At 35.0% G+C, this 16,940-nt stretch overlaps 1 protein-coding gene across 2 annotated transcripts in view; it reads right to left on the minus strand.

Moving 5' to 3' along the window:
• Positions 1–16,940, minus strand: part of EFCAB7 (EF-hand calcium binding domain 7) — a 48,319-nt gene that overhangs the window by 13,159 nt on the left and 18,220 nt on the right. The window contains exons 7-10 of one of the 2 annotated variants that reach the window (XM_058717137.1): positions 10,038–10,179; positions 5,068–5,177; positions 2,609–2,766; positions 1,831–1,964 (exon numbers count right to left, since the gene is read on the minus strand). In XM_058717137.1, coding sequence (XP_058573120.1) covers positions 1,831–1,964; positions 2,609–2,766; positions 5,068–5,177; positions 10,038–10,179 — 544 coding nt within the window. The remainder of the gene's footprint in view (positions 1–1,830; positions 1,965–2,608; positions 2,767–5,067; positions 5,178–10,037; positions 10,180–16,940) is intronic. The other variant, XM_058717138.1, reaches the window with a different exon arrangement.

The following is a 16,940-nucleotide window of genomic DNA, read 5'->3' on the forward strand; positions in this document are numbered from 1 at the left end:
CAGGTATATGGCATTATGTATTTGTCAAAATCCAGAGAACTGTACAGCACAATATAACCCTAATATAAGCTATGGATTTTAGTTAATAAAAATGCATCAGCATTAGTTCACCAATTTTAACAAATGTATCATACTAATGCAAGATGTCAGAAAATAGGAGAAATTGGTAGAGGGGAGGAGAAAATCTATTGATACTTTACTGTAAACCTAAAACTGCTCTAAAAATAAAATCTATTAATAAAAAATGATAAAAATTAAGGCACCTTTAAGTATAAAAAAGTTTATTAAAATGATCTTACAGGTAGATAAAATATTTTCTTATTATCAAAGAGAAAGTTGCATAAAATTAATATTACGTATGACTATAAAAATAAAAACTTCAGAACCTAAAAGGCCTGATTCTTTGCAGTATTACTGATGTTGGTGAAGGGGACATTCTCCCTTCAAATCATTTTTTAAGTCAATCATTCTTGGGGATTTTTTTGTAGCAGGGTATTCAAGGTTCTAGAGTCTAACTGCTTGGGTGTAAAACTCAGCTGTGAAATTTTCTTGGTATATAACATTGATCAAGTGACTTACCCTCTTTGATTCTGTTTCCTTATTTGTAAATTGAGAATAACAATAGTACATACCTCAGAGAGTTGCTGTATAGACTGCTTCCAACTGACATGTGGTAAATTCTCAAAAAATGTTAACTATCAATTCTACCAATTAAATTATCAAACTAAAATTTTATTTATCAAAAACTTTGCCATAAAAAAGTCCTACTATGATTCATTCTTATTGAATATGTTTTAGTGCCACAATAAAGAATCAAAAGATTGTATTCTTAACGTTATAAGACGATTATATCTTCCTAAGAATAATATTCTGTATATTACAAACCTTCTTATTTGAAGTTTAATAGTATAAATCAATATTCATTTCTTGTTGCTGAGTATACCATATATAAAGTTTATATAGTGTATCTCTTTCATTTAAAAATAGATATATTTTTGAAAACCTTTGTATTAATAATATTTCTACCTTACTTGCTGTTTAAACAGATTTATCAAACTCCCACCTGGCTCACTGATTTCGCCAAGCTTAGACCATTTTAAGAACCAAAGGAGTAGGACACATTTCTACCCCAGTGACAGCAATATGTGAGTTAATTTGTCTCCTGACTGCATTTTGGCCTTATTCTGTGATCTATAGTTGGCTATGCCTTTTGGTTTTCCCCTTTGATCTTTTAGTCCTTGGCTTAAATACATAAGCCCTACCATCTTCCCAAACTCCTCCTAAGAGACAACAGAAATTGTCTCCTTCTCAATAGTTTTCTTTGCCAATCATGATGTTTTTGGTTTCCATACCACCATGGATGTGCTTTCATAATTCAACTCAAATACGAAACAAAACAAAACAAAAAACAACTAAAGAATTCTTAACATACATAAAGAACTTGCTGGAAACTGCTTTTTAGTCAAGCGTTAGCCTATTAGCTCTTTGCTGCCCTCTCCTGGGCACGGTTTGGGGCTCTTGACCATTTCCATTTCATTAGTATCAAGAGCGGAGACAAAGTTTTTTCCATTCTAAGATCCAAAGAACATAGGCTAAAAGTGAAGTGACATTTAAGTAATTCATATTTTCTTTTAACTTGAATACTATACCAACTATAAATTTAAGGAAAATAAATATTTACATTTTTATGAACTATAAACAATGCTACTACTTTTTCACTGTCCTAACTGCTATAATAATATTCCATAGAGAAGTCTGACATTTTACTTCTTAAAAATGAAAGGGTGCTATTTTTTTTATATATGCATTAAGGAGAAGAAAAGTGCTTACCTCGGCAGACAGCCCAAGCATCTTCATCACATTTCTCACCGCTTGTTCTCAATTCAAAAAAATTATATTCTTCAAGACTAAGAAGACCATTTCCATCCAAATCAATTACTTCAAATATATCTGATAAAGTTGACCTAAAATTATAAATAGAAAATTATTTGTCTGCATGGCAACTGGACTGAATGTTTCTATGAGGACAACTTTCAAGAGGAAGTAATATCAAGACATTAAACAATTTTTGAACTTAATATATCCAAATATATTTTTTAGTCTGAGACAAACAGCTTCTAAAACAACCACAGTATCTCAACACATAGTAGTAACTCAATGAATGGTAGGTAATTCCATCATTCTTTTTTCCTTTCTCCAATCTACTTTCTTCTTCCTATTCTACCAGGTATTATTGTATATATCTAGGGTATAAGGGAACTACCTGAGTATTTAGATTTCATATTTGATGGTTATCTAAGTTAATGGTGCAACTGGCAGTATCTATTTCTAAGGAAGTGTCTAATCAGGTAGAAATCTGTAAATGTGTGACTCAAGTTGACTTGCCAAATGTGTGGAACTCAGAAATGAGTGGCAATCCCAGACTCATGAACGGAAAATCACTTTCAGATGCCTAGGGAATGAGTTGAATTATTGAATTAGGATCTGCAGGTGGGTCTGGCAGCTGGCCAAAGGAAAGGATGGAAGACAGGCTATTGATCTATAATTTTACAGTTCTAACCTTAATAAACTAGATTTTACAGTTCTAACCTTAATAAACAAAACTTACCTAAATTCCTTTGTAAGAAATAATTCCCCTGTTTCATCTCTATATACAAGTTGGGCTTCTTCAGTTACTGGTTTTATTTCTTTCCTCAGCCTACAGCCAGTTGTGGAAGGAATTAACCAGTAAATTCCAGGTCCTAGTTCACCAGTCCACCCAAACACCTTTTCTCAAAAGAATCAAAAAACAACAACCAACATGAGTTTTAATGACTTTTCATCTTTCTTCTGAAAGGGAAGTTTTAGAAGCAATTTATCCATTTTCACCAACTCTATTATGCGTCTATCAATCTTTTACAGGCTTCAAAATCTGGTTATTAATGGAAGTCCTGGCACAAGACCATTAGATGTAGTTCTTAGTATATTTTAAAAATAAATGCCTAAAACTGTAACAGGTAAAAAGTTGTATAACTTCTAAAGCTTTCCCAATAATCTTCAAAAATGTTTGTGATATAAATATCTTCAACAGGAAGCAAAGAGAGAGATCTTAAAATAATTTTACAATTCCATAATTTGATTCAAATATAAATACATGATTTGTAAATCAGATTTCAAGAACACAAAGTAAAAAATATATTTCAAGAATTCATTATTTGTAAGAATATTTGTAAGCCGTATTTGTAAGAATCCAATTATGTAGACAGAAGCACTGCAATACTACTATTATTTATGTAATTAATATGGATTATAAAATAAGACGGCAGAATCCCAGATAAACCTACCTTATACAAAATTCCTTTCCATCACAGTATATTTATAATGAGTGACAGGACATTTGTATAGGAAACATTTTATTCTGTAGTTTCATGAAAGAAAGCATAATGACATCTCTCTATGAATGTTCTAGGTGTTTTATGGAAACAAACAGCCATCTATAAAACCTAGGGGTTATCTCTGTCAAATATATTAAGTCTAAGCATTTTCTTGTCATGTATAACAGCTAAGCAAACAGCTATTGGCCCTTCAGCACAGAATAGCCCTAGGGAATTCTGTCAGGAATTGTGTCCAAAAACTTTCAAAACACAGATGTATTTTAGGTCATCCTGGGGACTCATACACAAAATAAAGTTGTTTTTCTGAATTCTGGGTTCAGTCCTATTTCTGCCCTCACAAGTCAGAGGAACCATAATCATCCTAAAGTGACCATACCATGTTCTATTTTGCTACAAGAAGCAACCCAATAAAACTAGGGTCATTGAAGACTAAAGATTGACAAATCCCTCCTTGGGAAACCATAATCTTGTAAAATGGCCAGATGTAGTCTGGTACCCAGAAGTGAAAAGCAGTTCTTGCTGCTTCCTAATACATGTTATCCCATGAACTTCCCTTATCTCCACATATAAGCTTGAATTTCCACTGTGGATGGCAAATGGAAAGTCTTTCATGCAGACAAAACTCTTCTTAAAGAAAATAATTGTGAAACTAAAACTAAAAATCCTTTGCAAATATGACATATTACAAAAAAACAGAAGCCAATATAGTAAAAAGGTAAATAGAAACTCATTCAAACTTTACTACAGGCTTGCTATGTACTAACATTTTTATACATGCAGTATCATAAGAAAGTAATTTTATCCAATACAAAATGGGAAAAACTATTGCTTTAGACAATACTTTATCTTGAACCTAACTTTGTAGTCAGTTCTGAAGAAGAGTTTCGTCAAAACATTAACCTGTGTCATTTTATTTGTTTCTTGCCTATAACTATTCTTGTCTGTTCAGAAGCCTACAATAAAGACTTTTATATAACATTCCATCAGGGAAATGTTTGTCTGTCATTGGACCTGTATAAAGATTAAATATGATATTGCAGTAAGCCCTTGAATAGTATTATTCCTGTTGTTGTGTAGCAGATGTATTTTGTAGTCCTCATAAAATAAATAGCCACATTTATGTATCTGCCTCACATATTTGGCCTCTGAGTAAATATATAATTAGAAAAGATCAGAACAACCCCATGGGCAACATATAAAATCATTTAAAAGCATTCCTTCAGATCAATCTATTTTTGAACCCTATAATATGAGTCAAGCCTGAGGATAGCAATCTTGAAGTTTTTCTTTTTTGCAGTAGCAATATAAAGTAAGACAAACATCTAAAGCAACTTTTCCAAAGTCTTGAATTGCCTGTATTTAGGGAAAAAAATCCACTGGCATCAATCATTTTAATTGCATATTACAAAAAAAATGTTCACATGTGAGGCATCTGGGCATTTAGAGAAGAAAGTGAAGTATAATGTCACATAACATAAGTTACAAAGCTAATCCTCAGCTCTTAGCAATCAAGAGAAAATACATCACAATTAAAAAGACACATGTAATATTCATAGTGCTTAAGTACTGTATATACCCTAATTGGAGGGAAAGATACAAAAGTTAAAAACAAATATAGAAAATCTATTATATTCCTTAAACTTGAGTTCATGTCATATTTTCAAATTAAACACTAGGAAATAAATATGTATACTTCTCTATTTCGTAGTTCAGTAAAACACATGAGTTGTAGATTTGCTTGGCTCTCATTTTCCTTAAGAATATACAAGGCAGTATCAATGGATAACCAAGGGGATGGTTTTCCTAAAAACAAACAAACAAACAAAAAACCCCAAACATCTTAAAATAAGCAATTACTACTTACTCTTTCCTATTTAAAAAATAAGTTAGTGGTTTCTTTCCCCTATGGATTTTTTTTTTTAGAAATGCACATCCCATTTTTATATAGAAATACCATAGCATTTGTAACTATATATAGTATCCTTGCTAGAAATATTCTCTATTCACACTTTCTAAAACTCATAACTTTTTAAAAATTGACCAGAAAGCTGAGGTTGCAAGGCAACCAAGTAACCTGATATCCAAGGAAAAACAAACCCTTTCAAGGAGTGATGAGATTCGAGCACTAGCTTACCTGTGGAGAGGCATTGGAGGAAAAGATGTTAGACATCATCTATGTATGTGCTGACAACTCCATAATTTGAAATTTTTTTTAATGTTTATATTTATTTTTGAGACAGAGTGAGACAGCATGAACAGGGGAGGGACAGAGACGGAGACACAGAATCTGAAGCAGGCTCCAGGCTCCGAGCTGTCAGCACAGAGTCCGAGGCAGGGCTCAAACCCACAAACTGCGAGATTATGACCTGAGCTGAAGTCGGATGCTCAACCGACTGAGCCACCCAGGCTCCCCGACAACTCCATAATTTGTATCTCCAACTAGAAACTTTTCTCTGAATGTTAAACTATAATCAACTACCTATTGGACATCTCCATTTGAATTTCTATATCTAAAACTGACCTTCCCCAATTCCTTAAAAAAACCTGTCCATCTATATTCTTCTCTATCTCAGTCTCAGTTTATAGTAATTCATCCTTGCAGTTGCCATGCCAAAAAGCTTGAAGTCACCTTTAACTTTTTTCTTCTCTCACATATCATAACCAATCTTCAGGAAATTGTATGGTTTAACCTTCAAAATATATCCAGGATCTTTACTTTCTTTATTATTATTATTATTATTATTATTATTAATTTAATATATGAAATTTATTGTCAAATTGGTTTCCATACAACACCCAGTGCTCATCCCAAAAGGTGCCCTCCTCAATACCCATCACCCACCCTCCCCTCCCTCCCACCCCCTATCAGCCCTCAGTTTGTTCTCAGTTTTTAAGAGTCTCTTATGCTTTGGCTCTCTCCCACTCTAACCTCTTTTTTTTTTCCTTCCCCTCCCCCATAGGTTCCTGTTAAGTTTCTCAGGATCCACATAAGAGTGAAAACATACGGTATCTGTCTTTCTCTGTATGGCTTATTTCACTTAGCATAACACTCTCCAGTTCCATCCATGTTGCTACAAAGGGCCACATTTCATTCTTTCTCATTGCCATGTAGTACTCCATTGTGTTGTGTCTACATTCCTGGTTCAAAGTATCATCAGTTCCCTCCTAGAACTCTTCTTTCTCTTGGGTACCCTTCAATCTGTTTTCAATATAGCAATCTGACTGCTCTTGTTAAAATATGTCAGATTATGTCCTGTTTCTACTCAAAATTCTCTCATGGAGTTGAGAGTTGGAATAGTATTGCTCCCACCCTAACAATAAAAAGTACATGAACTAGAGAATTCTAATTTTTTCTTGAACCCATCAGCGCTAAGGTCCCAGGGCAACCAAGTAGCCTGAAATCCAAGGAAAGGCAAACTCTTCTAAGGAGAGATGAGATGCAATCATTGGCTTATCTGAGGTATAGCAGAGACGACAAAATGTCAGGTACCATACAAGTAAGTGGAAGAAGAGAGAGAGAGCAGAAGAAATATTTGAAGAATAAAGATGGAAATTTTCCTAAAAACAATGAAAGACAATAAGCCAAAAATCCAAGCAGGATAATTACAAACCAACCAACCCCACAATAACAGCATCAACAAGAAAAACAAAATCACCTAGACAATACTAAAATCATTGTAAATTAAAGATATGGAGAAAATTGTGAGGGCAGCCATGGGAAAAATCCTCCTAAGATTCTGCATTTTTCTCAGAATAAAAGCCCAAGTCTTCATTATGGCCAAAACAAACAAATAAAAGCAACTCTACCTGATTTTGTCCTGGTTCCTCCCTGTCCTCCATCTCCTACTTTGTTCTAGCCATTCTAGTCACCTTGCTATTCTTCTAACATCAGGCACACTCTTACCTCGGAGCCTCTGACAGAGAAGTCCCTCTATGTGGAATGCTCTGCCACCTGCACTCTTCACCACTCTCCACTCATCCCCTCCACCAGCCCTATATCCACAAAGTTTACTCCTCTGCCTTCTGTGGAAGACAGCAGAAATGGCTGCTCTGTACCCACAGCCCATTGCAATGTGAATCTGCTCCTCCATCATGAGATCAAGTCTATTTCTCTATCTTATAAATCTAGACTTGCCTTATTACTTGCTGTGAAAAACAGAATGTAACAGAAGTAATGTGCCAGTTCTGATTCCAAGCCTTAGGAAACCGTAGGTGCTTCTGCTCCTTCCTTCAGATCCCTATTACACCAAGAGAACAAGCCCAGGCTAACTCACTAGAACGTAAGAGACTATATGAGGCAGACTCAAGTCGTCCCAGCTGAGACCTCATATAGAGGACAGAGCCCAGCCAAGACCAGTAAAGCCAGCTATGAGCTAACCAACAGTTGATCACAGATGCATAAGTAAATCCTACAGAGAAAAGCAAAGCCCAGCTCAAACAAAAATAACTATCCAGTAAACCTGCTTATGAGTGAACAGTTGTTTAATTGTTTCCAGCCACTGTGGGTTTTGGGGTAATTTGTTATGTAGCAGTTGATAACTGATATACCTCTTTCAAAGTCTTTGCTCAAATGTCAACTTCTTAATGAAGTATACACTAACCACTCCATTTCAATGGCAACTCATATTCCCTCAGCATTCACAATGCCCTATCCCTCTGTATTTTTCCCATAGCACTTATCACTTACTAACATACCACATCATTTACTATTTATTATGTTTATTATTGTTTCCCTCACTAGAATGTAAGTTCATAAGGGTAAGGATTTTTGCCTTTTTTGTACTCTGATGTATCCTAAGCACCGAAAATGATACTTGATATATAAGGCCCTCAATGAATATTTGATAAATATGTGAATAAAGGATCTTCTTAAGAATATGGAGAATTAACATGTGCATTGAATATGCAGGCCAATCTTGATACCTGTATCTGAAAAAATGATCACTGTAATTGTCATTTAAAAGTACCAACCACCATTGGAGCACCTGGGTGGCTCAGCTGGTTAAGCATCCAACTCTTGATTTCAGCTCAGGTCATGATCTTGCAGTTCATGGGTTTGAGCCCCAGGTCGGGCTCCACACTGACAGTGCAAAGCCTGCTTGGGATTCTCTCTCTCTCTCTCTCTCTCTCTCTCTCTCTCTCTCTCTCTCTCCCTTCCTCCTTCCCTCCCTCCTTCCCTCCCCTCCTCAGTCTCACACTCCTCTGTCAAAATAAATAAAAAGTATCAACCACCAAATGTTGTAAGAATTTCACAAGATACACAGTTAAAACTTTTAGAATCTCTACTTTAGGAGGCAAGAAGAATGGAGCAGGGAAGAATCCTCTAGTAATAAAATAAACATTTTCTTATTATGTAAAAATAATTTTAAAAATTGATACTTAGAACAACCAACATTAAAAAGATTTCTAGGGATGGGGCGCCTAGGCGGCTTGGTCGGTTGAGTGTCAGACTTCGGCTCAGGTCATGATCTCACAGTTTGTGGGTTCAAGCCCCACGTCGGGCTCTGTGCTGACAGCTCAGAGCCTGGAGCCTGCTTCAGATTCTGTGTCTCTCTCTATCTCTGCCCCTCCCCTGCTCACTCTCTGTCTCTGTCTCAAAAATAAATAAAATAAACATTAAAAACAAACAAAAAGATTTCTAGGGAAAGCACCCTTAAAGACATTTTCACTAATTAAAAATTAAATAATAACCATTTTATTTTTTATTTTTATTATTTTTTTTTTTTATTTATTTATTTTTGGGACAGAGAGAGACAGAGCATGAACAGGGGAGGTGCAGAGAGAGGGAGACACAGAATCGGAAACAGGCTCCAGGCTCCGAGCCATCAGCCCAGAGCCTGACGCGGGGCTCAAACTCACGGACCGCGAGATCGTGACCTGGCTGAAGTCGGACGCTTAACCGACTGCGCCACCCAGGCGCCCCTCCATTTTATTTTTTTTATTAAAATATTTTTTAAGTTTATTTACTTATTTTGAGAAAGAGAGAGCACGAGTGGGGTAGGGGCAGAGAGAGAGGGAGAGACAATTCTGACAGTGCAGAGCCCAAAGCAGGGCTCGAACTCACAAACTATGTGAGATCATCACCTGAGCCGAGATCAAGAGTTGGACACTCAACAGACTGAGCCACTCAGGCGCCCCAATAATAACCATTTTAGACACTAAGAAATTAATTTGTATCTAGCATTTATATACAGAAAAGGAATATTACCAGGAATGTAAAGATTATTAATAACGATTGTTTAAGTCATAGGACATAGGACTTTGGAGATATTCAAAATTATTTGCAGTTCACATTGCCCCAAATTATGTTCCTACAGAACTTCTCTTAAACTTATTAATTTTAAAAATGGACAAATGGAAAAGCTAAAAATTAATTAGTAAACAAAATGTTAATTCTATATCAAGAAGAAACCAGGATACACTTTGTTCTTGTTTTTAAACGAATTAAAATAAAACTTGCTTTAAACATACACAAAAACCAACATACTTGCTTTGTAAAATATGATAACACAAAGTATAAACTAATGCTTTCTTTCTTTAACTGTATGTAACCATGTTTGTTAGGTAGATTATTTTCTTCACTAAGGGTACCAAATATGTAAGTTATTTTCAAAGAGGGCATAATTTGATATTTTAAAAAATACACAAAAAAATTAAACTTGCCTTCAACTTGACTCAGGTTTAGTGGTTTAATTGTAAGATAAACCATGGATCTCTGAGCTATCTGCATCCTATATTGATGACTAATGATTTCACCATCTTCTTCTAAAAAAAAGCAACCTTTCGACTGTACACATTGCCACTCCTGAAATGAAGGAAAAAATTTTTTTTCAAACATTTATTAAATGTTTCCAGCATGTAGAGTAATAAAGAGAAACCTAAGGAAGATATAAAGGAAATCTCAAATAAAGCCGCTTACCTCCAGGAATTTGCGACATAAAAACAACAACAACAACAACAAAAACAAACAAACAAACAAAACCCATCCAACCAACCAACAAACAAACCAGTCAGGACACAATTCAATTATAATTGACAGTAGTAAATTTTTACAACAAAAAATAATTATATGTGCAAAATAATAACCCTAGTTCCTAATAGTAACTGGCACATTGTTGGTACTCTATTGATATCTGACCGATGAGGGGAGGTAGACATCAATATAAACTGTATCTTGAAAGATGAGTGTAATTTAGATAATGAAAAGTTAGGAAAAGACATAATGGAAAGAAGAAATAAGAAAAAATAAAGTTTGTGAGAATGGGAGAAGCAGTGAAACAAAGTAACAAATAAATATGGTGCTACAATAACTAGGGCAGGATTAGTGCTTGCAACATAGTAAAAATGACTAAGGACTCCTAAAACTGATGCTGAAAGGAAAAGTGATGACTTTGTATTTAAAAGGTAAAGAATGTGACAACCAAAATAACAGTTTCAAGTCCAGGCAACTAAAAGAACACTGAATAAATTTTACAGCCATAGCACAATGCTGATAAACATCAGTTTTGCGAAAAACTTTTCTGTACAATTGTTTCTGCTATCTCCTGGTTAGCCAAATTCCTTCTGGTCCAAACTAATAGGTCTAAGTGGGATCTCTTAACTAGAATTAAATACAACTCGAAGATGACACCTTACGGAGAAAGTAGAAAATTCTCTATTGAACATATGAGAAATTGTGCCATTGCCACAAATGTGTACAAAAATCTTCTTCACTTGATCATTAGTGGGCTTGCCTACCTATAATGTAAAACATATTTCTGCTCTACCCCTAGTGACTTACAAACATATGTATGAGTTTTTGAAATGACTTTATAAAACATGATTTTGAAAAATTATCTGTAAGAATGCTTAGATAATAAACTCAAGGCCTTAATAATATTAAGATAACCACTAAAAAGGTATACGTTAGCTGTTAACAATAACATAAAAAATACTATAAATTCATTATAGAAAAGTCTAATATGGTACTAAAAAGGTGAGAACAAACATAATTTCTATTGAGGTTGATTTCTCATTCACTTTTTTTAAAGGCTACATTATCCTAACATGTATTTACACATCATTTTTCTATTACATAAATGATAATTATTTTCATATTTTATATTATTTTATAGCACCAAAATACATTTAAAATTAGAAATTTAAGAACACAGAAAAAATCCCCATAATTCTACCACCCTAGTTTGATTTCTATATAATCATTCCTAATACCACCCTTACATAAAAACCTATGTTTTACATTCTAATTAACATTATTCCATGTTGTGTCTTCTCCATGTAATGTTACATCCAAAATATTTTGCTACCGAAAAATAAGAACAAAACTGGAAGAATTACATGTCCTGACCTTAAAACTCAATAGAAAGCTACCGTAATCAAAATGGTGTGATATTGGCAAAAAGACAAATAGATAGATGAATGGAATAGAACAGACAGCTCAAAAATAAACTCTCACATATATATGGTCAAGTAATTTTCAATAAGGATGCTAAGACCATTCAATGGGAAAAAGGACAATCTTTTCAACAAATGAAGCTAAGAAACCTGGATATCCAAGTGCAAAATAATTAATTTGAACTCTTCTCTTATACCATACACAAATTAACACAAAATGGATCAAAGACCTAAATGTAAGTATTAAAACTACAAAACTCTAAGAAAGAAACATAGTGGAAAAGCTTCATGACAATGGATTTGGCAATGATTTCTTGGATATGACATCAAAAATACAGGTCACAAAAGAAAATATAGACAAACTGGACTTCATTAAAATTAAAAATCTTTGTGCATCAAAGACACTATCAACATAATGAAAAGGCTCACAGAATGGGAGAAAATATTTGCAAATCATACATTTGAAAATGAACTAATATCTAGAATATATTAAAAACTCTTACAACTCAACAACAAACCCCCCCCCAAATTAAAAATGGCCATAAGGGGGTACCTCAGTGGCTTAGTCAGTTAAATGCCTGACTCTTGATTTCAGCTCAGGTCAGGATCTCACACGGGTCATGAAATCGAGCCCTGAATCATTGGGCTCTGCACTGCCACGAGGAGCCTGCTTGGGATTCTCCCCTCGCCCATCTCAAAATAAATAAATATTTTTTTAAAAAATGGTCCCAAGACTTGAATAGACATTTCTCCAAAGAAGATACACAAGTGGCTAATAAGCACATGAAAAGATGCTTAACATCACATCATTAGGGAAATGCAAATCAGAACCATAGTGAGATACTACTTCATACCCACTAGGATGGCTATTAAATAAAAACAAAAACAAAACCCCAAAAACACATAAAATAACAAGTGCTGACAACGATGTGGAGAAATTGAAACCCTTGTGCATTGCTGGTAGGGATATAAAATGTGACGCCACTATGGAAAAGTTTGTTAGTTCCACCAAAAATTAAACACAGAATTACTGTATGATCCAGCAATTCCATTTCTGGGCATATAGTGAGAGCAGAGACTCAAACAGATATTTGTACACCCATCTTCATGGCAGCATTATTCACAATAGCCAAATGGTAGAAAGAATCCAAGTGTCCATTGGTGGATGAATGGGTAAACAAAATGTGGAATATGCATACAATGGAATATTATTCAGGCTTAAAAGGGACTAAAATTCTAACAGATGCTGCAGATATAAACCTTGAAGACATTATGCTAAGTGAAATAAGCCAGACACAAAAGGACAAATATTGCATGATTTCACTTAAATGAAGTACCTAGATTAAATTCAGAGAAAGAAAGTAGAACAGAGTTTGCCATGAGTGGAAAGAGGAGGAAAAGAGGAGTCATTGCTTAATGGGTAAAGAGATTTAGTTGGGCATCACAAAAGCTAAATATGAAAGACCCACAGTTAATACCATCCTCAATGGGGAAAAACTGAAAGCTTTCCCCCTAAAGTCAGGAACACAGCAGGGATGTCCACTTTCACCACTGTTGTTCAACGTAGTACTGGAAATTCTAGCCTCAGCAATCAGACAACAACAACAACAAAAAATAAAAGGCATGGGGGTGGCTGGGTGGCTCAGTCAGTTAAGCATCCAACTTTGGCTCAGGTCATGATCTCATGGCTTGTGAGTCTAAGCCCCGCATCGGGCTCTGTGCTGATAGCTCAGAGCCTGGAGTCTGCTTCAGATTCTGTGTCTCCCTCTGTCTCTGCCCCTCCCCTGCTCACATTCTGTCTCTCTCTCAAAATAAATAAACAATAAATTTTTTAAAAAAAGAAAAATAAATAAAAGACACACATTTGGCAAGGAAGAAGTCAAACTTTCACTCTTTGCAGATGACATGATACTCTATGTGGAAAACCTAAAAGACTCCATGAAAAAACTGCTAGAACTGATACATGAATTCAGCAAGTTGCAGGATATAAACTCAATGTACAGAAATCAGTTGCATTTCTATACACCAGTAATGAAGCAGCAGAAACGCAAATCAAGGAATCGATCCCATTTACAATTGCACCAAAAACCATAAGATACCTAAAAATAACCTAACCAAGAAGGTAAAAGATCCACATGCTGAAAACTATAGAAAGCTTATGAAAGAAACTGAAGACACAAAGAAGTGGAAAAGCATTCCATGCTCATGGAATGGAAGAACAAATATTGTTAAAATGTCTATACTACCTAAAGAAATCTACATATTCAATGCAATCCCTATCAAAATAACACCAGCATTCTTCACAGAGCTAGAACAAACAATTCTATAATTTGTATGAAACCACAAAAGACCCCGAATAGCCAAAGTAATGTTGAAAAAGAAAACCAAAGCAGGAGGCATCACAATTCCAGATTTCAAGCTGTATTACAAAGCTGTAATCATCAAAACACTATGGTACTGGCATAAAAACAGACACATGGATCAGTGGAAGAGAATAGAGAACCTGGAAAGGGACCCACAAATGTATGGCCAACTAATCTTCGACAAAACAGGAAAGAATATCCAATGAAAAAAAGACAGTCGCTTCAGCAAACAGTGTTGGGAAAACTGGATGGCAACATACACAAGAATGAACCTGGACCATTTTCTTATACCATACACAAAAATAAACTCAAAATGGATGAAAGACCTAAAAGTAAGAGGGGAAATCATCAAAATCCTAGAGGAGAAAACAGGCAACAACCTCTTTGACCTCAGCTGCAGCAATTTTTTGCTCAACACATCTACAAAGGCAAGGAAACTAAAAGCAAAAATGAACTATTGGGACCTCATCAAGATTAAAAGCTTCTGCACTGCAAAGGAAACAATCAACAAAACTAAAAGGCAACCAACGAAATGGGAGAAGATATTTGCAAACGACATATCAGATAAAGGGTTAGTATCCAAAATCTATAAAGAACTTATCAAACTCAATGCCCAAAAAACAAATAATCCAGTAAAGAAATGGGATAAAGACATAAACAGACACTTTTCCAAAGAAGACATCCAGATGGCTAAAAGATACATGAAAACATGCTCAGTATCACTCACCATCAGGGAAATACAAATCAAAACCACAATGAGATACCACTTCACACCTATCAGAATGGCTAAAATTAACCAAGCAAACAACAGATGTTGACGAGGATGCAGAGAAAAGGGAGCACTTTCCCACTGTTGGTGGGAATGAACACTGGTGCAGTGACTATGGAAAATAGTGTGGAGTTTCCTCAAAATATTAAAAATAGAACTATCCTACAATCCAGCAATTGCACTACCAGGTATTTATAAAAAGGATACAAGAATGCTGATTCGAAGGAGTACATGCACCCCAATGTTTATAGCAGCACTACTGATAATAGCCAAATTATGGAAAGAGCCCAAAGTCCATCAAAGGATGAATGGATAAAGAAGATGTGCTATACATATACAATGGAATATTACTCAGCGATCAAAAAGAATGAAATCTTGCCATTTGCAACAACACGGATGGAACTAGAGTGTATTATGCTAAGTAAAATAAGTCAGTCAAAAGAAAGACAAATATATTATTTTACTCATATGTGTAATTTAAGAAACAAAACAGATGAACATAGAGGAAAGGAAGGAAAAATAAGATAAAAACAGAGAGGGAAGCAAACCACACAGACTCTTAAATACAGAAAACAAACTGAGGGTTGCTAGAGGGGAGGTGGGTAGGAGATGTGCTAAATGGTGATGGGCATTAAGGAGGGCACTTGTTGGGATGAGCACTGGGTCTAATATGTAAAGTGATGGATCACTAAATTCTACTCCTGAAACCAATACTACACTGTATGTTAACTAACATGGATTTAAGTAAGTTTAAAAAAAAAAAAGATTTAGTTGAGGATGATGAAAAAGTTCTGGATATGGAGAGTGGTGATGGTTGCAAAACCATATGAATGAATCTAATGAACAGAACTATATACTTAAGAATGGCTAAAATGGTAAAATTTATATTATGTATATTTTACCACAAGAAAAAAAGCCATTTTGCTACGCAATATTCAAGTTTTTTCAATTTAACTGGTTCTATAATTACCCATTGAGTATGTATACCATTACTTACTTGTTTCTAAAATGTTAGATATTTATGCCATTTCTAATTTCTCATCAGCATAAATAATACTAAAATGAAGACTACTTTGTCTAAATATTTTTCTTTTCATGAATAATATCCTTCAAAAGATCTTCTAGGCCAAAAGTAAGTATATTTTTTAAATTAACTTTATTTTTTTTAATTTACATCCAAATTAGTTAGCATATAGTGCAACAATGATTTCAGGAGTAGATTCCTTAATGCCCCTTACCCATTTAGCCCATCCCCCCTCCCACAACCCCTCCAGTAACCCTCTGTTTGTTCTCCATATTTAAGAGTTTCTTAGCTTTTGTCCCCCTCCCTGTTTTTATATTTTGTTTCTCTTCCCTTATGTTCATCTATTTTGTCTCTTAAAGTCCTCGTATGAGTGAAGTCATATGATTTTTGTCTTTCTCTGACTAATTTTGCTTAGCATAATACCCTCCACTTCCATCCACGTAGTTGCAAATGGCAAGATTTCATTCTTTTTGATTGCTGAGTAATACTCCATTTACATATATACCACATCTTCTTTATCCATTCATCCATCAATGGGCATTTGGGCTCTTTCCATACTTTGGCTATGGTTGATAGTGCTGCTATAAACATTGGGGTGCATATGTCCCTTCAAAACAGCATACCTGTATCCCGTGGATAAATACCTAGTAGTGCAATTGCTGGGTCGTAGGGTAGTTTTATTTTTTAGTTTTTTGAGGGACCTCCATACTGTTTTCCAGAGTGGCTGCACCAGCTTGCATTCCCACCAACAATGCAAAAGAGATCCTCTTTCTCCTCACCAACATCTGTTGTTACCTGAGTTGTTAAATGTTAGCCATTCTGACAGGTGTAAGGTGGTATCTCATTGTGGTTTTGATTTGTAATTCCCTGATGATGAGTGATGTTGAGCATTTTTTCATGTGTCGGCCATCTGGATGTCTTCTTTGGAGAAGGTCTATTCGTGTCTTTTGCCCATTTCTTCACTGGATGATTTGTTTTTTGGGTGTTGAGTTTGATAAGTTCTCTATAGATTTTGG

The sequence above is a fragment of the Neofelis nebulosa genome, chromosome 2, assembly GCF_028018385.1.
Source record: "Neofelis nebulosa isolate mNeoNeb1 chromosome 2, mNeoNeb1.pri, whole genome shotgun sequence".
Lineage (NCBI taxonomy): Eukaryota > Metazoa > Chordata > Mammalia > Carnivora > Felidae > Neofelis > Neofelis nebulosa.